The sequence below is a fragment of the Myiozetetes cayanensis genome, unplaced genomic scaffold (genome assembly GCF_022539395.1).
Source record: "Myiozetetes cayanensis isolate MyiCay16 unplaced genomic scaffold, myiCay2020 scf21, whole genome shotgun sequence".
In the NCBI taxonomy this organism is placed as follows: Eukaryota; Metazoa; Chordata; class Aves; order Passeriformes; family Tyrannidae; genus Myiozetetes; species Myiozetetes cayanensis.
Window position 1 is genome coordinate 4,340,897 of NW_026087423.1, and position 22,303 is coordinate 4,363,199.

General features: G+C 45.9%; 1 protein-coding gene across 12 annotated transcripts in view; it reads left to right on the plus strand.

Moving 5' to 3' along the window:
- The window catches only part of SFI1 (SFI1 centrin binding protein), a 28,182-nt gene that overhangs the window by 543 nt on the left and 5,336 nt on the right, over positions 1-22,303 (plus strand). For 5 of the 12 annotated variants that reach the window (XR_007629253.1, XM_050318127.1, XM_050318128.1 and 2 more), the window contains exons 2-27: positions 3,650-3,832; positions 4,790-4,861; positions 6,979-7,086; positions 7,374-7,468; positions 8,861-8,978; positions 9,603-9,705; positions 10,038-10,194; positions 10,956-11,117; positions 11,562-11,632; positions 12,020-12,112; positions 12,477-12,574; positions 12,953-13,034; positions 13,802-13,980; positions 14,218-14,293; positions 14,919-15,014; positions 15,411-15,487; positions 15,955-16,057; positions 16,551-16,647; positions 17,238-17,398; positions 17,818-17,892; positions 18,169-18,243; positions 18,601-18,777; positions 19,601-19,734; positions 20,667-20,762; positions 20,938-21,199; positions 21,866-22,013. Coding sequence is in view for 11 of the 12 variants with exons in the window: in XM_050318127.1 (XP_050174084.1) it covers positions 3,666-3,832; positions 4,790-4,861; positions 6,979-7,086; positions 7,374-7,468; positions 8,861-8,978; positions 9,603-9,705; positions 10,038-10,194; positions 10,956-11,117; positions 11,562-11,632; positions 12,020-12,112; positions 12,477-12,574; positions 12,953-13,034; positions 13,802-13,980; positions 14,218-14,293; positions 14,919-15,014; positions 15,411-15,487; positions 15,955-16,057; positions 16,551-16,647; positions 17,238-17,398; positions 17,818-17,892; positions 18,169-18,243; positions 18,601-18,777; positions 19,601-19,734; positions 20,667-20,762; positions 20,938-21,199; positions 21,866-22,013 (3,082 nt within the window). In the remaining variant the exon portion in view is untranslated. Of the gene's footprint in view, positions 1-3,649; positions 5,169-5,797; positions 5,829-6,978; positions 7,087-7,373; positions 7,469-8,860; positions 8,979-9,602; positions 9,706-10,037; positions 10,195-10,955; positions 11,118-11,561; positions 11,633-12,019; positions 12,113-12,476; positions 12,575-12,952; positions 13,035-13,801; positions 13,981-14,217; positions 14,294-14,918; positions 15,015-15,410; positions 15,488-15,954; positions 16,058-16,550; positions 16,648-17,237; positions 17,399-17,817; positions 17,893-18,168; positions 18,244-18,600; positions 18,778-19,600; positions 19,735-20,666; positions 20,763-20,937; positions 21,200-21,865; positions 22,014-22,303 lie in introns of those variants that run through there. The other 7 variants (XM_050318134.1, XM_050318129.1, XM_050318130.1 and 4 more) reach the window with 7 other exon arrangements.

The window sequence follows — 22,303 nt, forward strand, 5'->3', positions numbered from 1 at the left end:
CGGTGCCCCGCGCCACAGCGGTGTGAGCGCAGCGTCCCGGCTCTCCCAGCCGGTGCTCCCAACCAGCCGTTACCCGTCCCTGCCGGGTGCGGGTCCGCCATTCACGGGGGACAGCGGGACGGAGTCTGGTGCAGTGAGCGGGGCAGCTGATTCGGAGACACCGGACAAAGCCTTTAGTGGTTGGCAGTGAGGACCAGACCTTGTTCTCGACATGACTTTAGGGAATTTACTGAGCTAGATCTCCGGCTCCGTATGTCCGCGGCTCTGCCCGCAGCATCCCCACCCCTGCGGCCACAGAGCCCAGGGGGGGATCCAGAGCTTCCGAACACCTTGGGCACAGAGGTCTGTGTAGGAGAAAGCAATTTCATGTAGGATCTGGTGAATAAAGTGTTTTCGTCCCAGATCTTTAATGAAAATGAAAGTTAAATAGCATCATTAAAAGCTGTAAAGACCGAGACAGAAATAAACAAGAAATAAATATTTCTCACTTTTTTTCTTCCATGACAAAGTGCTGCATTTTAAATGAGACAGCACTGCAACGATTGCCTAGTCTCCCCGGGCCAGCTTGCTTTTCAAACGAACACACAGCGAGACTCGATAGCAACCAGCGGGCCGCCAGCCTGTGGCTGAGTGGTTGTTATGAGATGCTGTGGGCTTTGAGAGGCCCTGAGCCGTGTGGTGTTCACACTTCACGTTGCCGTTACGAGCTGAATCGCTGCTCAGTTGGCTCCCAAGGGCACACCTGGCGCGGGTGCTGGACGCTGGACGCTCCCAGCAGGAAAGCCCCGTGGCACAGAAATGTCGGGACGCTGTTTTTAACTCACGAGTGCCCGCGGCAGCTTCCCCAGCCCGGGCTCGCTCCGTCCCGGCGCTCGGTAAATCCCGGGCGCTCCACCCGCCGCCAGGGGGTGCCGCGGCGCCTTCGCCCGGCTGAGGGCGGGGAGCGCCCGCCCCTCACGGCGGGGCCTCCTCGGGCTCCTCCCGCTCCTCCCGCTCCGGTGCCTCTTGGAGGGCTCGGTTGGGGCGGTCGCAGGTTCGGTTGCTGCTCTGCGGCTCCGTGTGCCCGTCCCGCCTCCGCTGGTCCCGCGGTCCGTAGCGCCCTCAGCGGGGCGGGAGCCGCGGCCTCGGCCCCTCACGGCGGGGCTGCGGAGCAGCGTTGTGTGGGTGTCCAGTGTTTGGCACAAAAATTCAGGGTGTGATTATCTGCTGAAAGGAATTTCGTGGAGAAAAAACGCAGAGAAATTTTGTGGGGTTTTTGTGGTGGTTTTTTTTTTTTGATTTTGGTTGGTTGGTTGTTTTGTTTGTTGTATGTTTTTGTTTGTTTGGCGGGATTAGCTTTTGTTTGTTTTGGTTTGGGTTCTGTTTGGCTTTCTTTCTGTCACACCTTAAGCCAGGCTTATAGAAATACCCCCTTGAGATCTCACAAGGAGATGCCTGTTTATAAGCCCAGGTGCTTTCCCAGCCTCTGAATCCCCCCGAAGGCCTTTGGAAGGCACAGGGTTCTGTGCACACAGAATTTGTTGCTGGAATTCATTGTTTTCTTCATTTCTGTGTACTTGTGAAGGAAAGAAGCTTAGTATTAAAAAAAGAAAAATTGGAAAGGAGTCCATTTGGTTCGCTCCTGATTGTGTCACCCTTGGTTATTAAATTGTTTTTAATTAGGGGAACATGACTTGGAGTCATCCTCTTATAGCGCTTTTCTAGCGCAGCTTTGTTTAGGTAAGTGCAGTTGTTGCCTTAGGATTCAAATGGTTGTAACTTCCTTACCATTAGATTTTGTCAGCACAGCTCAGGGCAGCGAGGCTGGGAGACACACACTTTGTTGAACATCTGCAGTTGCGTTGTGCTGTTTGTGTGCTGGTCACCCGAGTGGAATTCATGTCTTTAAGATGTTGCATTTAGCACAGATCCATTTGATAGATCCATCACAAATAACAGGCACCAATTTATGCTTTGTCCTAAGCTGAGACACAGCATAGCAGAACAGAGAGGGAATTTGTGCACTGCAGGCTTGGAACTACAGCTAAATGGAGAAAGTCAGGAGCAGGTAAGCAGTAAGAAGAAGCTACCCTGTTAAAAGACTTCAGCTGTAATTTATTTTTATTTTTAAATTATGGTATCTTAGGCTTTCCATAGGACAGAAGACAGTTAAGGTATTCTCACAGGAAGCCTTAGTGGTCTCTGTGGAATGCTTGCCTAAAAGCAAAATGAAGTGAACAACAAGCACCCCACTCCCAAACCCATCATGGAACACAACTTTGTGGGGGTTTAAATTATCATAACATTTAAACATAAAAATAATGAGCTTGAGGTATTAGCCTGAAACACATTTGGACATAGTTGTTGGTCCAACCACAGATTAATCCATGGTATCAGCTCTCTTATTCTTCCCATGCTTTCATTTTCTGACTTCACAAGGGAGAAATGATCCATCCCCGATTTTATTTTTCATAGTTGCCATAAATTCTCATGGGTGCAGGCCATCGTCAGTAAATATGTGCAGCACCTGCAGTGTTTCAAATTTAGGAAAATCCTTAGATTTTCACATGCCTTAGACTTTAATACAAAACTTGTGCATGTTTTACCCAAGCTTGATTTGGTTTTTTGGACTCCTTTGTGTGACGTTGCCATCGCATATGGTCAGACCAGGTTTGCCTTTGGAGCAGATTAAATAGTTTTAAAGGCAGTTGGCCCTAACAGGTGAGCAGGAACCCCGTGCTTATTTAGCTGAACCTCTGCAACTTGTGTTGTTCCCATCACTTTGTGAAACCAACATTTTTTTCTGGTTGCAGCCATGTCTTCCCCAGCTCAGTTCAGGTGATTATTGGGGTGACATTTCAGACTACCCTCTTGTGTTGCCTCTTCTGGAGCTCAAGGATGTGTTGGTGGTTCTAATGTGCAAATTCTCAGGGTGGTGGCAGCATTTGTTTCGGGAAGGAAGCTTCAATGCAACTGGTTCAGCAAGTTTTATCTGGTTGGGGTGCTTTTTATCCTTGTTTTCAGAAAATTACCAAGACAAAATACTTAAAATTCACTTGTAATTTTTTCAGATTTTACATGTGAAAGCAAACTGTGATGGAACAATATGTCTAATTTTGTTTTTTAATGATGAATATGTAAAAACAGGAAGAAATTTTTAGTTTTTTTTTTTTAAGGAGAAACATACTTAGTTAAGATATGAGTGAAACTAGGAAAAAGTTTCTTGTGAAAGAACATTTCATGTTAAACTGGAAAATTCTCACTTCAGTTCGCAAGTCCTCAAGAGAATCTCTCAGCAATAGATATGTTTGAGAATAAAAGGCAGAAAACCACATTCAGATCTTCTCTGTAAAGACACCTTGTGTGCACACACATGGGAGGAGAAGCACAAATGCAGTTCAGTACTTTTTCATTTCAACTTTAGAGGAAAAAGAATTGTCTGTGACATGATTGCAGTGAAATGTGTCTTTCTGCTGGTGTTGGGGAAACTTTAACATTAAAACTCCAGATAGTGAAAAACGCCTGATAAAGAGACAATAAGTGTTTTAGCATTTTGTAGCTGTTCTGTGTGGGACTGGATACCTTTGTTATAGATCAGTTTATTGAAATAATGCCATTTCTTTGCCGTTAGTGTGATTTTTACACAGAATATTTCCCCTTTCCTTTCAAGTTCAAAATCCCTGAAGATGCAGGAAATCCAACAACCACCTGGGCATCAAGTCCATCATGCAAGTGGCCAATTTGTTGCTCCCCACTCTGCCAGAGAGGAATTCCAGGACGGAGGCCGTGACAATCCGAGTCAACTTGGGTGTGCCCAGAATCAAAGAAGGTGGTTAAAGAAATTCCAGACCAGGTGATAAGTACAAAATGTATTTTTTCACTGAACAGAGCTAGAAAAGTCTGGTTTTAGTAGTACCAGTGCAGGCTGAGGCAGAAGGTTTTGCTCTTGGCCGTGCCAGACAGTTTTGAAGGTGTCTTGTGGTAACTTGAGGACAAGCACTGGCACAGTCGGATTTCCCATTTATTTTATTTTCTAATGCAACGTTTAAAAAAGGCTGTTTAACAGTATTCTGTGACACACTACCAGGTGTAATGGTTTCCTCTTGCTCTCCTCTAGTGTTTTTTTTACTACTTTTGTTTGTTGAAAGAATCTTGACCAAGGTGGGATGTAATTGTTTTAGAGATTAAAGCCTATTATTTGTTGAGCAACTGGAGCTGCTGAAAGAGGGAATAGCTGTGCTTTAATTAACTCGTGAAGCCTTTGGTGCTTATTGGGGCCCTCCGTGTGCCAATTAACTCTTAAATCCACCGGAAAGAAAAGGAGGGAAGGTTACAGTGTCCCAGCGACACATCAGTGAGCTGAGCGGGAGCTGTGGGGGAGGTGGGAACAAGGAAGATCTGGTTTCAGGCATGGCTGAACATTGAACTGGCTCGAGTATTCTGGACTCAGCTGGTTGATTTTGAGGGGAACTGTGATGTTCCCCCTTCTAAAGCACAGAAAGGCCCCCAGCTGGCCAGCACTCTGCTCAGTGGTACCACTGGGTCTAAGTGGGAAACATTGTGGCTACCTGGCTTTCCTAAAGTATGTCCCCTTTAAAGCCTTGCAATGGTGCTGGGGCCTCTGTTTATGGCTGATGAATTGTTCTGTTACAGGTATTAATTCCAGGGTGTAAGTATTTCATATATGCATTGATCTCTGCAAGCCAGACCCTCAGTTTTATTACTGAAACTAAAAATTCCTATTTTTACTGCTGCTTGGGAATTTGCAGAGGAGGAGTACAAAGGCAACTAACCTTTCCTTACGTTCCAGACATCTAACAAAGAAATTCTTCTATCTGTGGGCAAAAATGACATTTGGACAAGTTCTCCCTTCCAAAGCCAGGTAGATAAAATTACAGAACTCAAGGGTGGGTTTCTTTTCTTTTCTTTTTTTTAAATGGCTTACTGGTAAACCAATGGGCTTAGAGAATATTGCTTGCCAAGAAAGTATCTGGATGTAGTTTGACATCACTTGAAGGTTTCCTTTAAGTACCCTTCTTGCTCTTGCTTTTTTTCTTTAACAGTCATGGTAAAACTTTACTAACTGAATTCACAGGAACTGTGGTGTGTCAATGAAGTTGAACTGTTTGTGCGTATAAATGGTGGGGTATGATTGTGATTCCTGCATTAAATGTGACCATTTCCCCAAGGTATGATGAGAGAGATCTGAAAATTCAGTTAATTTTGCTGTTTGCACTGTTCTTAATGTGCATTTTGGTGGCTGGCTGACTTGGAAATACCTGTGGCAGATAATCCCTTTCTGTTGTTAGTGTTGTGTGAGCTGCTGAAACCCAACGCTTTGATACTGTTTTCTTGGCTGGCTTTCATTTGCATGTTCATTCTTGCTTGACCACACCCTTGGGAACTGGAGCAGTTCCCAGTGGGAAGAGCTGCATTTGGAATCAGATCAGGCCCTTTAGTGATTCAGTCTCATTGCACTGTATCAAATATATTCTGGTTATGCCTTAGTTGGTAAATGGAAGTTGTCCTGTGAACCTCATCATCACTGATGTCCCATCTACTGCATTAACACTACTCTGGCTGCCTATAAATTCAGGACAATGATTATTTGATTTTTTTTTTTTTAGAGGTGGAAATACATTTTATGAAGACCAGCAAGGAACATAAGCAACAATGAATTGCTTTTTTAGATTTAGAAATCCCTAGTTCTCCGCAGCTTTTATTTGCAATGTTCTGTTAATGCACCAAGTCCAAAAAAAAACACCATATAGCTCATTTCTTCTTTATTTCTTTTTTTTTTTTCCCTTTTCTGCTTGAGTGTTTGGAATGACTTAGCAACTTGGCTTGGGGTAGGTGGCTGTGAATTGCAACTTGTGAGAGGATTGATATGCGTGCACTGAGGGACCTCTTGGTATTCTGGGCCTAATCCTGCTGTTATTGCAGACATGACCAATTTCGTAGAGCTGGTGGGATAGTTGTGATTTAAAGTGTGAGGTTGGGCTTGTGAGCTTTTTGTTTGTTATCTTGTATGTTCTCATGGGTCCTTCTGTTTACCTTCTCTCCAGCAGAGATACAGAGAGGTGAGAAATTTTTTGAAAGGATTCAGAGTCCAGTTGATGAGACTTTTAGGTTCTTAGGTTGCTGCTCAGGTCAACTTGACCACATGGAAAAGTTTTGGAATATTAAGTTATGACCATTGTTTTTAGTTAGGTGAGCAGAATCCCAATGCCTGCATGCAGATCTTCCCATATTTGAATTTTTAGTTGTTCACAATTCAGTTGAAATGTGTACCATCGCTTCTTACTTGGCAAGGAGTGTGATAATTAAATCATAAAAGCAGAGACTGTTCTGCTGGGGTTAAAGGGTTTGAAGGTCATATATGACTTGTGAGTCCATTTTTAGTGTGGCTCAGCATCCCTTGGAAGGGGCAGGTACATGAACAGCTTCATTTTTAGCACAGGTGATGTGCAACTGGGTGAAGGAGTTCCTGAGCCTATTTAGGTGCTCTTTGGGAAGATTTTAAATTTGCTCTTTCTAAAGCACAGTGGAAACATCAAAGCATTATAAAATCTGATGTAGGTTTTGCATTTGTTTCTATACATAAAATTTTTTGTGTTAAAATAGCAAAGAATAAAATAACAAGGAAAATAAATGTATTGTTATTAACTATCCTGGTTGGTTGAGTAAAACACAGAACTGGGGATAAAATATGCAAGTTACTCGGGGGTCTAAAGTCAATTGGCAAGTTAACAACATCTGTCTTATTCCTTGCCTTTATGTGAAGTGTTTACAGTCAGTAAACTGGTTGATTCTTGTCATTTTCACAGAGTCCTGGAATAAAGTGTCACAGTAGGGTAGTGGTTTTAAATGCAGTTAGATGTTGTTAGACTAACCAGGCAAGGCTGGAGAAGAGGTACTGTAATCTTCATTAAAAGTGATTTGTGGTCACTCTAGAAACCTTTGTGAAGTTTCCCATGTCCAAATCTTTCAACTGTTTAGATCCTTTTATGAGCAGAAGATTCTTCAAAAGACTTTTGGCCGGTGGAAGGAGTGGTGGACAGTTTGCAGAGAGAGGCAGCTCAGCCTCAGAGCAGAGAACCACTACAGGTTTGTGAAATGACTTCCCTTTGGGAGGGGGGGTGTGTGAGAAACTTTCCTTGGGTTCTGAAGGAGTCATTAATACCAGTAAGCAGTCACAGCCATGCTACCTCCAGGCCAAGAGCAATGTCCTCATTGTCATATTCTTCTTACCCTCTCTTTTTTATTGCTGTTGTCTTGGGATGAAGTCAAAACTCCCTTTTCAACATATCTTTAGAGTGCAACTGAACTTGAAAGAATCCTACTCGTGGTCATTGGTGGCTATTTCACCCAGTGGCACTGGTTTCATTTTCCAGGCATTTCCTCTGTAGTTGGATACTCAAGGCCTGGAGAGCCTCTGTGTGCCAGCAGCAAGGGGAGAGGAACAAACACTGTATTGCAGAGTCTCATGGTAAGTGAAGTGAGGGTTACTGTCTTTATCTGGGGACATACTGAGGGGAGGTTTCCAAGGGGAACATTCCCCCAGAATCTGTGTCCCTGTGCTCCCCAGGCCCCGGCAGGGCAGTGCTTCCAGGAGCAGATGGCTGGAGCTGGCAGGGGGATTCCCTGTGAGCACTATGGTATAGCTACAGAGTAATTTAGGGATGCCACTGGATAAGCTTAAGGGCCTCTCCATCTGCTCTGGATGGCAGTGTTTGTTTCTGAGGGGGTGGTATGGTTGGTTTTATCATCTGTTTGATTTACTTTTTTAACTTAATGTGTGTTCAAAAATGTTTTTGATGGAATGTATTACTGGAATTCTCTATCAGCTGTGGCTACAGACATTGGATAACTATTCCCTGTGGTATTAACTGCACTGATTTTACCTGAATTCACTGTTCCTTCCAGGCTGTGTCTTACAATTGAAAAGAAGCCCAAGCTTTTGAAGTGCCTCTGGTCTTATTGTGTAGATTCTTTGCTCTGCAATGGATGTGTCTTGGAGCTGTCTGTGTTGGTTCCAATAGTTTTGTTCTGAGCTGATTTGCAAAATAAGTTACGTGGTCTCCTTGCACATGGATGTAGCCTCAGACTGTCAGAGAGCCATTTAGCCTTCCTTTCTCACTGAGTGAGGCCCCAGTATTTCCAGCAGAAGCTGTGTGTTACTTAGTCATAAATAGAGAAAAGTGGCCTGGTTTAAGGTAGGTTAATGTTTGATTCACAAGGAAATCTTAAAAAAAAAGTTTGAGGGTTTTTTTTTTTCCATGTGTGAAGGGACATAGAATCAGTGATGTTTTCTTCTGACAACTTTGCTTCAATAGTGTCAGTTCTGACCAGCCAGGCTGCTGTGAGGAGAAAGTGCAGCCACTGCATAAAGTGGTAAATGGAATTTGTGACACCACTTCTGTTTTTAGCTTCATGACCAGCCTGCTAAATAAACTTGGCTTGTTTCTGGTTGATTTCTCTGCTTGTACTAGATGGATAACTCCTGAAAAGCTACTGATGAACCTGATGAACTTCTTTTTTTTTTTTGAAAATGAACCAAAGAAAATCCTGTAATTCTTACCCACTAAGGTCATTAGTGAGCATTGTTGTACATTGTAGACCCTGTAAGCGCTGAAGACAAAGCAGTGCCATTGTCTGATCGTTCACGCTGCTCTGAACCGGTGGCTCGGATGGTGCTGTCAGCGATTCTGGCACTGGGCACTGTGACACCCTCGCCCAGGCTGAGCTTCCCTGTCATTTCAGGGCTTTCCACGAGGTGTCCCTGCAGGTTGAGGGGACAGGAGTCGAGGACAGCAGCTCAAACGTGCCAGGTTCCTGTGTGAAATTAAGCTGCTGTCATTTTTTTTGTTATTGTGCACAGCAAAGAAGCGAAAGCTGCTCAGGACCTGGCAGTGCTGGCTGGTTTATGTTGATGTTCAAAGGACAAAACGTGGCATGCAGGCTGTGGCACTGGCATTCAGGGAAAGAAGCTGTCTGCGGTAAGGATGGGGTGGAAACAGGCAGAGAGGTGCTGACCATGAGGCCATGGCTTTTACCTGGGTTGTGTTACCTTTTCCTGCAGTGACTTTGTTCCATCTTCGATTTTTTTTAAATTATTTTATTTTTCTTTTTGGTGTGTGAGTTCTTCTGGCACACCCATAGACTGTGAATTTAAGAGACCTTCTAGCAGCCTTCAATACCCAACAGCAACCTCTGGGAAGGCTGGAGAGGGACTTTTTGCAAAGGCTTTCAGTGAGAGGACAGGAGGGAATGGCTTTAAGCTGAACAGGGTAGATCTAGACTGGATATTAGGAAGAAATTCTTTTCTGTGAGGGTGGGGAGGCCCTGGCACAGGTTGCCCAGAGAAGCTGCAGCTGCCCCATCCCTGGAAGTGTTCCAGGCCAGGTTGACAGGGCTTGGAGCAACCTGGTCTAGTGGAAGGTGTCCCTGACCATGGTAGGGGGTTGGAATGAGATGATCTTTAAGATCCCTTCCAACCCACACTGTTCTGTGGGTCTATGAAAAGATTGTTTTTCGTGCCTTTTTCTGGTGAGAAGAAGGTGATTTGTTGCCCAGAATTATGGCCCCTGTGTTTGAACGTGTCTGTACCGTTGTTTTGGCAGCGTTTCCTGGGCAGTGTGGAGAAGGCAACACTACCAGAAATACACTGGACGTCAAATGAATATTGTGGCTCTGCAGCACTGGGCCCAGAGCCTGCAATTTCGAGTAAGTCCCAGGAGCTTCAGCTACTGCGGAACATTTCTAATGTTTAAGTTGCACACATGTGAAAATGTTGCAGATGAATAAAAATTAGGCCTTGTATTAATTTACTTCACGAATTGCAGTACTTATGGTGGAGCAGCGTATCAGGACATGAGCAAATGGAATGAAGCTGCATCAGGGCAAGTTCAGATTGCAAGTTCATTGCTCATGGCTTTCACCTTTAGAACTTACATGGAATTTCCTATTGTCTGTGTGTTCTTCCTCTTCTCTTCTTTGTTCTAGTTCCCTAATCTTGTTTTTTTCTCCTTACTGCCCTCCCTCAATTCTTCTGTCAGGCTTGGTTGCAGTGGCGAGAGCTGTATTTGTACAGCCAGAACGAGAAGCAGAAGGAGACCAGGGCAGTGACTCACCATCAGCACTGGGAACTGAGGAGATGCCTGGGAGCATGGCTGGGATACTTAAACCTCCACAGAGTGAAGAAACGTCAGAATGGTGAGTGAGGATGGACCAGGGCTCAGCCCCTTTGCTTAGGGCGCACTGCTGGGGTTTTTTGTTCCAGGAGACACTGCAGTGTCTCTGCCCAGCAGATGATGAGATGCAGCTTGGGCTGCACACTGTGACAGGCCTGGCTGGCTGAGGTTGTACACTGAACCACAGGGAAGATCACCTGCCTTCCATGTGATTGAAGAGGAAATGCTTTGCTGTTCCCTCGATGGAAACTTGCACCTTGTCTATTATATTCTAACTGGGATACCTGTGAGAAGGACGTATTCAGGATTTTGAGCAGTCTGTGGATTTTCTTGATAATCAGACAAATCACAACTCATACAGGATGGTAAAGGTTATTACACCAGTTCTTTTGTTTCTTCCCTTGGAGTCACTGGAGTGAGTTCAGATTTTGTGTGAATTGCCTTTGGATTGGTGGTAGTGGACAAGAATCCAGCTTGGATAACTAGGAACTAGTGCTGGGAGTATGCTGAAATGTGAGCAAGCTTGTGTGTGTTGAACAAGTGACACAGTGTCTTAAGTTCCCCTCCTTAAGTCAGTGCAGTAGGTCACTGCCTTGAAACTGCCTTTGTGATCAATAGGAGGAATATAATCCATAGCTGAGTGCTAATGGGAATTCTTGCCACCATTTTTCAGTGTTAAAGTTCCTGTCACTTCAGAACCAGTGGCTTAGATGCCATGATCTTACCTGACACAAATGAGCCAGGGACAGAACAAGGCAGGAGTAATTTGGGTTTGTTTTCCAGAGCTGGCCCAGGAGCTTCACCGGAGCCGGACGCTCCGGTGCTGTTTCTCCGACTGGCGGCAGTTGTTGGAGTGCAAGAGAAGAATTCGTGCTCACCAAAGGGACTTGGAAAAACAAGCAGCAAGGATTGCCTTGTGGAGAGTCTTTGCACGCTGGAAGCATTGTATCCCATCTGTATTTACCCCTAGCACGGACAGGTTAAAAGCATTCCCGCGGGGGAAAGATCCAGTTAATAAGCAGGAATGTTGGGCAGCAGCGTGGGAGACAACAAACATGTTATCATTGGAAAGATGTGTGTAATGCCATACTAACAATTAATTACCCTGCTGCAATTACAGGATGTTAGCATGTTGACGCCTGAGAGCCTGCAGAAGATAATTTACGGTTGTATAGGAATTCCTTAACAGTGAATCAGAAATCCATTGTGATAAGCCATCAAAATCAAAAAAACCCCTGACTTTAGTCAAAACTTGTGCTGATAACAGTGCTAGAAATTCAAATATTGCAGCAAATTTAGATGGAGATGTAGTGCCCCTCTGTGGGAAGAAGGTTGTGTGTGTGTTGGGATGGATGCCTCTGTGTAACAGGTACTTTAACTCAGTGACAGACGTTGTGCTGTGTGTGGAAGAGTCTCAGCAGCGTGAGCGGGCTGAAGAGCACTACAGACATCACCTGTTGGTAAGAGCACTGTCATGTGTCAGGTGGAAGGGGCTGTGGGGACTGTCCCTGGAATGCTGACAGTGGTGTGGGGGTGTTCAGTGGGAGATGCCATAGCGAGTTTGGATTGGACATCAGGTTTCTAAATTTCAACTGTTCTGGAATCTGCCAGTTGAATGAATACAAATGGGGAAACTGTGCTGCTCTCCAGAACAATTATTCTTCCAGTTGGGAAGCTGGAGAAGTGACAGTTTGTGAGAGGAAATGGATGCCTTGCTTTGATGACAAGTTCATGAATCCTGGCTATTGCAAGGACTAGCATCAAACACATTGTCTGTAAGGAGCAACCAGCTCTAAACTTCCCTGATTTGGATTGCATAAAGCTGTGTCTGTTTCTGGCTGTTACAGAAACTTGGCTTTAAGGGGCTTTGGCAGAATGTGGTGAACACTCGTCTTCAGAGAATGAGAAAAAACCTGGCGCACCGTCAGCACCAAGTTACAGTGAGTGTGACTCTTGTTCTTGTGTTAGTTTTTCTTGAGCTGTCCCCTCAACTTCCACTTTCACCTACAAAGTACTTTTTCATTACAGCAGTGGCTTTGTTCCTAAATACTGATAACCACAGAAAATCTCCTGTGTAAGTCAGCTGCCACTCTTAGATACATTAATGCAATTTTCTATTTCCTTACGTTTATGGTGATTTTTTTCCTTTACCAGAAAAATTCACAGCAGGTTATTGAGCAGGTTTGGGATGTGAAGCAGTGCAGGAGGCAGTTTCAGTAGAACTTTGATAATGTATTTCTCTGCATTCTTCTCCTCCCTTGATATCTATGGGGGCTTTCTTGTGTCTGTCTTGTTTTATTTCAGGTGCTACAGAAGTTCTGGAACCGTTGGAAGTGCCGTTTGGAAGAGAAGGAGGAGCAGCAGCAGCAGACCTTAACATTAGTGGCTCGTGTCCGTTATAGGTACCCAGAGAAACATTAATATAAACTTGTACAAATGTGGAGTTTGTGGGCCTTTGGTTCTCTTTTGAAGTCTGGTGATACTTTAGGAACATGAGCATCTTGATGCCAATTGCTCTGATATTTTCTACGAGTACTGAACAATTTACATCTCCTGCTTCTCTGTGGATTGTGAGGCTCTGAGGCTTGCTTGGATTTAAGAGCTGGACTATATCAGAGTAACGATCTATCTGCTGCCTCATTTCTAAAGAAGTTTGCATGATTTGAAAAATCAAGTAACTGCTTAAGCTGTAGATGGGTTGGCTGTTTGACTTCCATGCAGTCAGTGTGTTTTCTGAAGGAATTCTCTCCTGTGCTGACATTGTCCCTTTTTGCCTGCAGGAGGGCGTTGATGAGATGGGTGTTTGACACGTGGCTGCTGAAGGCCTGCAAGCTGCAGGAGGATCGAAGGGAGGAGGAGAGGGTAAATGTAACTCTCTTACCTGCCCTTGCTTAGGAAATAGAGGGGATGATTTCTTACTCACTGTCTGTGAACATGAGTTAGCATGAGATGGACTTGGGTGTTGTAAATTCCCTGTTCCCTGGTGGGAGATCAAGTCAGGGGAAACTCTCACACTGTCATTTTCATAGTTACTTCACTGAACAATAATAGTAATTAAAGGACCAACCCCAGCCTATTTAGGAAGTCTGGGGTTGTACTGACAAATTAGTTGCTTCTAGGTAGGTGTCCATAAAGTTGCTTAAGGAGTCTTTCATTTCCTAAGATGTGTATATGTATATATATATGTAATCCTGGAGTCTTTATATGTAAAGCCACTGCCTCTTTTTTTGTGGTCTGTTACACAACTCCAAGTTTTTGGTAGTGTGGGTGTCCTTGGGCAGATATGGCTGACTCTTGGTGGTGGAGATTATCAGCTCTTGTGAATTCCACAGGACTGGTTTCTGGGGCTTATCGGTTCTTGGAGCCTTTCACATGCTACTTACCAGTTTGTAATTTACCCCTCTTTGCTCTGCTGGTTTCTGGTGACAGTTCCTCCCTCCACATGCACATGGGGACCTGTAGAACACGTTAAATAACCTCACAGCAAAGGGCCTTTGGTGTGTTCTTTGCTGTTCAACCTGAGGAGAGGAAAACAGCACTGGGCAGTTCTGTGCATGTCATCTTTAAGGATTTTCTCTGTTTGTAGGTGCCCTGTGTCAGGTGTTCATTGCCACCTTCCTTCCCCTTAGGCTGGGTGTCATTTTGAAAGGCAGCTGCTGCGCTGTTTCTGGTGCTCCTGGCGCAGAAGAACAGCGGCCCGTTTGGAGGAGCAGGAGGCCTTGGCTCGTGCCAGGGATCACTACAGGAACCTCCTGAAGCTGAAGGCCTTCTGCCTCTGGAAGCAAAGTACTCAGGAGAGAAAAACAGAGTAAGAAGAGTTTTTTTTTAAAAGGGAGAGTGGTTTGGATTGGCCCTGTGGTGGCTTACTAAGGACAAACAGCATTTAATTCACAATGGTGCTGACTCCTCATTTGTGCTTTGGAGCCTACTAGTTTGTGTTTCAGTAAATGACTTACTGAAAGTAACAAATGTGGACTCGGGTCTGTGCTAGAAGGGTTCAGTAACATGGATTGCACTGTAGGAGAAATAATTATTTTTCTTATAGGAGGTTCAAGGAGATGCAAGCCTTAAGATTTCACTGTTCAAAGTGTCTGCAGAAGACTTGGAACAAGTGGAGGGAGGTGAGAGAGTTAAGAGATGGGGAAGAATCCTTTATTATGGTCAGATTGCTTGTACCCCTATGGCTAGAAATTAAATTGTTTATTTTAAACACTGGTCAGTCCTAAACTGTCCTCCTTTCCCAGGTGGGTAAAACTAGTTCAGTGTGGGCGGAACAGCAGAGGGAGGGGAGGGAGCTCTTTGACTTCTTGTTCATGTGTCTAGATATGGTGAGGATGGGATTATAGTTTAGATGCACCTGAGAATGTAACCAGAGTCAGGTGATGAAATTGTCCCTACCCAGTACTCTGTGTGTCCTTCTCAAAACTTCAGGTTGGAAGTTTGCAGCCAGGCCTTTGTGTGTGACTTGTAGCTCTGTGCAGGTTGTAGCAGACCCTGTCACTTTTATAGTACTTTATGGTACTTTTATGGTACTTTTATGCTGGGCCTTTCCCTTACCATGATGAGATGTACCAGGTGTGCCCTGCAGCGTGTTGTGAGAATCTGTGAGAAATGTTACAGCTGGCACTTGCATGTTGGTGCAGACCTGTTAACTTGAGTGACCTGAGTCAGTCTTCAAGAGGATTCCTGCAAAGGGCAGGAAAAAAACCCACCTCAACTGGACCTTTTTCCCCTCCCTCCTTGCAGTATGTGGGACATCAGCGTGAGAAGTGGAGGAAGTTGGTGCGAGCAGATCTGCACTATCGACAGACATTGCTGGGCAAGACCTTGGCAGCCTGGAAGGTAGGAGGGAATGTCCCTTTCTGTTGTCTGGCTGTGCTTAAGTGTTGCAGTGAGAGCTGAAGAGCTGCCCCACTGCTTCACTCCAGGCACCAGGTGGGGAAGGTAGAATGCAGGCTGTTGTAGGTAGGGCTGTGTAGGCTCTAGCACTGCTTTGTGGAGCACAGCCCGTGTCATCTCGTGGCTCTGGTGAAGGGTGTGTCACAGGGAGCAGTAACTAGGCTGTGTTGACTGCTTGTCACAGAAAAGCGGCATCTGATTTCAGTGGCTCTAAGTAATTTTTTTCCCCACTGTTACTCTCCTGAGCTGCTACTTAGAGATTCTAGATGTCTCCTCTCCTCAGAGGTGTTAACAGTTGAGGGAAATTTACCTTTCAATGCTTTTTTTTTTTTTTTCCAGAGTTACCAACAAAACGTCCAATGTGTTCTGTACCGAGTGGCTGCAAAGGAGGAGGAGCACACCAGACTGCTGCTGGGGTGAGCCTTTCCTTGGGCAGCCTGGGGGAAGGGACTGCACTGCAGGCAAATTCACCACTTTCTTTCACTGCCGCCTGTGTAACTTTTCCAGTGTTCGGTGCTGGGGGTTGACTCTGCCATGCATTAGTAGAAGATGTAGAGGCTGTCTGCCATTGGTGAGGAGAGTGATTAAAGAGATTGTCACACTGCATTGGTTGCAGTTACTTTAAATTACCTTATTTGTTTTAATGCTGTACAACTTGAGTTGCTTGCAGAGCCTGACTGGCTGAGCTCTGGATTTCAGAGTGTTCTGTTTTGCACTGCCTTCTCTTCAGCAGAGACCTGAACAGGCACAAGGTGATTTGCATGACTGAGTTTATAGAGGCAGCTGGTTTTGGTTCCCTTGTGAGTAGGAAGGTGCCAAATAAACAAGTGAGAATCATTCTTAATGTTTGGGTTTACATTTTTTGGTGTATTTTTGCCTTCAGGCAGCTTCTGTGTACGTGGAGAGAAAATGCCCTTGCTCTCATACAGGAAGCCAAGGCAACAGCTCGGGCAGATGAGCACTGCAGGAGGGCAGTCCTGTCAAAGGTAGGGTGTGCACAGCAGCTGCCAAGGGGTCAGTACAGGGGCTGGTTCAGGGCAGGGGTCAGGTACTGCAATTAGAACAACCAAAAACTTGATCTGAGAGTCACTACTGAGAAAGGTCTAAAAACTGAGAGCCTCATCTTGTTTTTAGAGGTGTCTCTGAAACTTGTCTGAGCGAGCCCACAATTTTTCCTCTTCCTTTCTTTCTCCTCATTTCTTAGCAGGAAGGGAAAACCAGTATGATGTAGCATAGTAATACTGGTGAGGTGGAGCAGGAGGGTGGGTGGATGGAAAAGAAGAATGCCTTGAAAAATGCCAGGGGGACCCTCTGAAATTCTGCTGTGTTTAATTTGTGGGAAATTTTCACTGTCTTGCTGAGCCTTATGTGAAAAATGAGATGGAAATGGTTGTGTTGGCAGCAATGGGGAGTATTTTGCCTCCCCTTCCGTTGCAGTGCCAGTCTGTGTGCCATGCCCTGTTTGCATGGTGTGTTTAGGTGTTGCTGCACTGGAGACACACGGCCTGGCTGCGAGCGCGTCACCGCCAGGAGAAGGTGACAGCTGTGATGGAGGCCAGAAAACATCTGGATGTAGGTGAGCTGATGGAGATATTGATCTCTCAAAACGCCTTGTTTTCTTTGTATGGTCTGTTGTGTCATGTGTGCAGATGAAGTGACTGGATGGTCTGTTAGCTTACAAATGACATCCCCAGAGAATGGAGAATGACTCGGCACTCCAGTGATCTGCTGAAGGCAGCTGGTGTGGCTTTTGCTTCTCTGTTGGTTTCTTGTCTGTATAAGGGATGGTAACACTTCCTTCCTCAAAGCATTTTCCATTACTAATTTTGAGAAGCTCAGACATCTGTTTTGAGGGCAGTTCAATATTACTGCTTCAAGGCCCTCAAACTCTGCAAGCATTTTCATGGTACCAGCCGCATTCTTGACATGAGGACTCTGAAGCACAGAGGGCAAATGTTTTCCTAAAGTTGATAAAGAATGTAAGTGGCAGCAGGGAGGACTTGCAAGTCACAGCTCACTTTTATTCCTTATAGTAAATTCTGTCAGTGCTGAGTGTTGTTTATGTTCAGTGTTGCTGAAACAGTCTGCAAGAGCAGCTGATCACTCGATACTCTGAAATGAATAGTCTCCTTTTGGTACATGAGTTAATTTATCTTCTCCTGACAGTGCGCTTGCAGACCCTGTTTCTTCACTGGAGGGAGTTAACGAGGGAGTGTCTGATGCTGAGGGCTCAGCACCTCAGGGCAGTACAGCACCACCAGCAGCACCTGCTCCACAAGTACCTGAGGAAATGGAAAAATTATCATCAGCAGTGCCTTGAGAAAACGGTGAGAGGGATCAGCAGCCTCCCCAGCCTATGGGAAGTGCCACGTGTGCAGGAGCAGCCGTGTGTCCTGGAGAGGGGAATGACAGTCTTGGCTGAGGAGCAGCGTGACAGCCTTATGTGCTGAGGAGGAAGGAACCTGCCTGTGTCTTGCCTGAAGAAACTGATAGAAGTAACAGACTTAACAAGAGATGACAAGCTGAGCTTGCCATGGGTGGGACATTTACTGTGAATGAAATCCTGGCTGGACCCAGATACCTGCAGATGGGGTTACACTGTAGGGCACGTGGGTGTTGAGGGTGACCTCAGCAGAACAAAGGGAGGCTGATAAAGGCTGTTTGGTAGCTGTTCTGCTCTAGCAGCATTTGACTCAGATAAATGAGGTCTGCCTGCAAGTGACTCAGTGTTTTGGTTGCCTTGCAGCTGCTGCAGAGACTGGGAGATCACCTAATGACTCGCAGGCTTTGCTCCGCTGCCTTCTCTTGCTGGAAGGCCCAGGTAAGGAAATTTCCCCTGGGGAGATCCCTCGCTCCTTGCTAATCCTTATCCATTCTTCTCTGTCATGTTCTGTTTACACAAGGACCAAAAAAAGTTTAAACATTTTCAGGAGTTTCTGGTTTTACTAGCATGAGACACACCTTGCCATAGACTGGGTGAACTGAGTAGGTTTTTCTGCTCTGGCTCTACCAGCATTTCCTCTTTGGTTGATGCTTTGGCTGGTGTGGGGTGTGTGAACTCCTAACCTGGTTGCTGTGCATTTTTTTTCCCTGACAGCTGTTGCAGCAACAATGGCAGAAGCAGCAGACGGTGCAGGCGCTGTGGCACTGGTCCCTGTCGGTGCAGAGGAAGGTGAGGGGTTTGTGGGGCAGAGGTTTACAGATGTGCAGATCAGGGACAGGTCTGACTGCAGTCAGCACAGTGCACACTGAGTATCTGCTTCCTGTCGTCTTTGGGGTGCTGTACGTTATTTTTGGGATGCTGGAAAACTGTCCTTAAGTTGTCTTAGCCCATTAAAAAATGAATATGTGTTCTACCCCATCCAGCCTCAGCTGACTTAAATCCCTTTGTCCTTGTGGCAGTGTCCTGTTGCAGTAGCTCTGTCTATTCCTATCCTGTGGAACAGAGAGTGTTCCTGTCTGCAGAGGGAGTCCCTGGCCTGGAATCTGTCTGGGTAACACTCCCAGCTCTCTCTCGTTCCTGTTGCAGGTATTTGATGCTTGGCTCACATTTGCCAAGGAGCAAAAGGAGAAGAAAGTTGGCATTGAAAAAGGCACAGGAGTTCACCACACGGCTTCTCTGAGAGAAGGGGAAACCTGGGCCTTGAGAAACACCGGTGGCTTGAAACAGCTGCAGGATCAGCTCCATGCCCAGCATCTGCTGCAGGTGAGAGAGAGAAGTGTTTGCTCAGATACATCCGAGCTGGGCTGCTCTGGTCCCTGCTCTGTGTGGGGATGTGTTTGTGTATCTTGGAGCCCCTCATCCCAGTTGTTGTTTGGATCCCACACACACCTTTGCCTGTGGTTCAGAGCATTTCATTCAGCTGAGACTGGAGCACTTCACACTCCTGGTGCTAACTGGGAACCTTCTTAATGGAACAATTTCAAAACCAGCTGATTCCTGCCCTAGACAATATTCCTGGATAAAACCTTTGCATGTGATGAGGGTCTGGTTCTAAATTCTGTGCCAGAATGAAGCATTAGAGGCTGCATCTGATCTGCCTTAGCTTTAGCTCTGCTTGAACCTTCAAATGTGGGCTTATGTCACTTCTGCCTTTGAGTATGAGCCCAGCCCTGTGTGTGGAAAGGAAGATAGGGATGCCTGTATTGATTGCTCTCTTCCTGCTTCTGGGCAGCCTTCCCAGCTCTATTCCAGATTCCCAAGACACCAGTTGTTCCATTTACTACAGTGTGCAGCTTGCCTTGCTGCAGAACTACCTGGTCCTTCTTGCCCCAATGTTACCACAGTAACCTCTTAATTTAGCTGCTCTGGCTGTGAGGTCATCAGAAATCTCAGTTCCTTCTGCAGTGTCCTTCTCCCTGGGGGATGTGGTGTTGTTCCTGCTCTCAGCCATCACATCTCTGCTGTTCTTTGTGTTGGCAGGCAGCCCACAACACTCCCCACTCCGTGTACCGCTGTTCCATGCTGTGGAAACAGAAGACTCTCCAAGAAATTAAATAAACCTTTTTCTTTTCTGCCACCTCTGAAGAAGCAGGTGACACTTAGGAGGCCTGATGTTAGCCCTGAGACAAGAGGGCATGCAGCAGAGGAAGAGCCATGGCCTTCAAAATGCAGACATCTACCACTGCACCCTGCTGATGGGGGCTCAGTTGGCAGTGATCTGTGAGTGTAAACTTCTAGTTCCTCCCCCATTTCTCTGGCATACGTGTAGCTTTGCCTATATGTAGTCCATCTAAGTGTGTCTCATTTTTGTTTCCAAGTTTTCACACTGATGACTTAGTTTCATGCACTCTCCTTAACTCTTTCTCTGAGCCTGCTGGTGCAATTACAAAGAGCTGCTGTGAAATGCAAGCATCAGCCCACACACAGTGGAGGAATTTTTGAATTTATATTTGCATATCAGCAACAGGTAGAAGCAGCTCAGCTGCAGAGCTTCACTGTGTGTTTCTCAAGACACAACTGGATTCGTGGAGTGTTGGTCATTTGTCATAGGAACAGTTACACAGAGGAACAATTGAAAGATTGGTGTGGGACTTTGGCCATCAGCAGAGCTTATCTTGCCCAAGTGACCTAGAGCTGTCACTGAAGCTCTTGGTTTCTTCACTGAAGACATGCATAGGCTCTGATGAAGTGATAAACATCAAGATCCTGGCTATATAGAAGCTGAACTTTCATCTTGCCCCTTTCTTTTCCCTGGGGAAGCTATTCCTTAAAAAAATTCCTACTGATCATGGAGCAGTTGCAAGGAATAATGTTCCATGAAGCTTCTCAGTCCAGGACAGGAACCCTACAGGGAAACAAGATGGTAACTTCACGTTGCTTCAAGCTTGTCTGTGCTGCCAGAAGTGTTTCTGCCCTGTTCAGCTGTGTCCCTTCCACCACTCCCTGTGTGGGCACAGCCATTCACATGGTGAACCAATGGTCACATCAATACAGGTGGAAATTTAGTCTGTAGGAATTGTTATGGCATGCAAGGGGAATGTTGCAGAGCAGGGGTGAATGATGAAACAGAGCTGTTTCTTTAGCTGCAAGGGCAGTTTATGCCAATTTAAAATAATCCCGAATCTGGGGCATTATTTTGTTTTTCTTTTCAGAAATGCTATTCAACAAGCCAGGTTACCACCATGGAGGCCTAACTTCCTTCTGGAATCTCTAGAAAGCAAGGAACTGCTGGGACCTCCTTTTGCTAGGTAGAAAATCTATTCTGAGAAGGAAAGAGGGTGACTTACAGTGGGCAGAGGGAGGCAGCTGACTGGGGAGTCCTATGCAAGGGGATTGCAAGATTCTCCCTTTATTTCGGCTGACTGCAAAGGACAAGACCAACAGGTTGCACTGTGTAGTGACCTCATCCTTCTTCTTTTACAGGTCAGAGGTGCCCTTTCAGCAAACACCTGTGATTAAATGTTCTGTCCAGACTGGGACCTTACTGCAGACACCTCACCTGGAGGGCAGCACCTGTAAATGTCTGTCTCAGAAGGGCAGTGCTGCTCATTCCCGTCCCGCTCTCCCACGTGCTGCTCTCCCCTCTCTCCCACTGTGGGTTCCAGGTGTGCCCCGTGCTGGGCAGGGCCCAGAGCTCTGCTCTCCTGCCTCCTTCATGCCCCAAATGACAGCTGGATCAGAGCAGGTGAGTGCACTGCTGAAGGAGCAATCGGTGTGTGCACTGGGCTGCTGTCAGCAGCCTGTTGCTTGTTGCTGTTTTTCTGTGGCTCTTCTGAACTGCCCAGCTGGATGTTGAGCTGTTCTTGTTCTAGCTGTCGTGTTTAATGCTGACCAAATGCACTGCCTCTGAATGCCCAAGAGCTGTGTACCCCCAGACTGAAGCAATCCACATGTGTAATTCAAATGCCTGTAATTCAGGCATTTTTATCCAGTGGTCTTCCTACCCAGATCTTTTCCTGGCAACTGACTTGAGGGATCTGCCCCTTCAGAACTCAGAGCAGTTACAGTTGCCCATCCAGATTTACAGGGATTTAAGAATAACTCACTTTAGGAGCAGAGGCTGTGTCTGAGAGGCTCAAAAACTTGGAATTCACTTTACCTGCAAGTCAGTGCTTGCATTTTAAACTCCCTTGTTCCACACAGAAGGGGGGGGTTAATATTGATGTAATGTCTCCATGCTGGAAATGGAAGATCCCATTTTTTAAGCTCTGCTTCTTTTGTGGCACTATATGAGAGGGGCTGAGTGACTACAGGGGTTGTCTGAGTGGGAGTAGGTCAGGTGCATCCTCCTTGTAGGGCTTAGGCAAGAAAACCCTTTGAGGAAAAACCCAGTATCCTTCTGACCTTGCAGAGAGGAGGTCAGCCTGTGAGTCATCACCAAGGAGCCCATTCCCAAGGCTCCCAACAGAACTCTGCGGAGAAGAAGTTGCGACCAAATTTGCAGCCACATCTGCTGTCACCTGAAGACTTGGGGGGACAGTGGAGCCACCAAACTGCAGGTAGGTCCTCAGATCTGAACAGTAGCAGCTCTGCAGCCTCCTCTAACACATGCAAGACTGCAAGTCACCTCCCCAAAATGGACAGGAGACAAGGCAGTCTTGTATGACAGCATCAAGAGGAAATGGGTATCGGTGTTCCTTTTTGGGATGGTAATACAGTTGTGTGGATTCTGCTGAACCTGCTGTTCTAGGGATTGAAGGGTGGGAACTGCTTAGGGTTGGTTTCTTTCAGCAAGAATGTGCTCAGTGCTGGGGCAGAATTTGCTTCAGGAGGGAAGAGTTCACCCAGT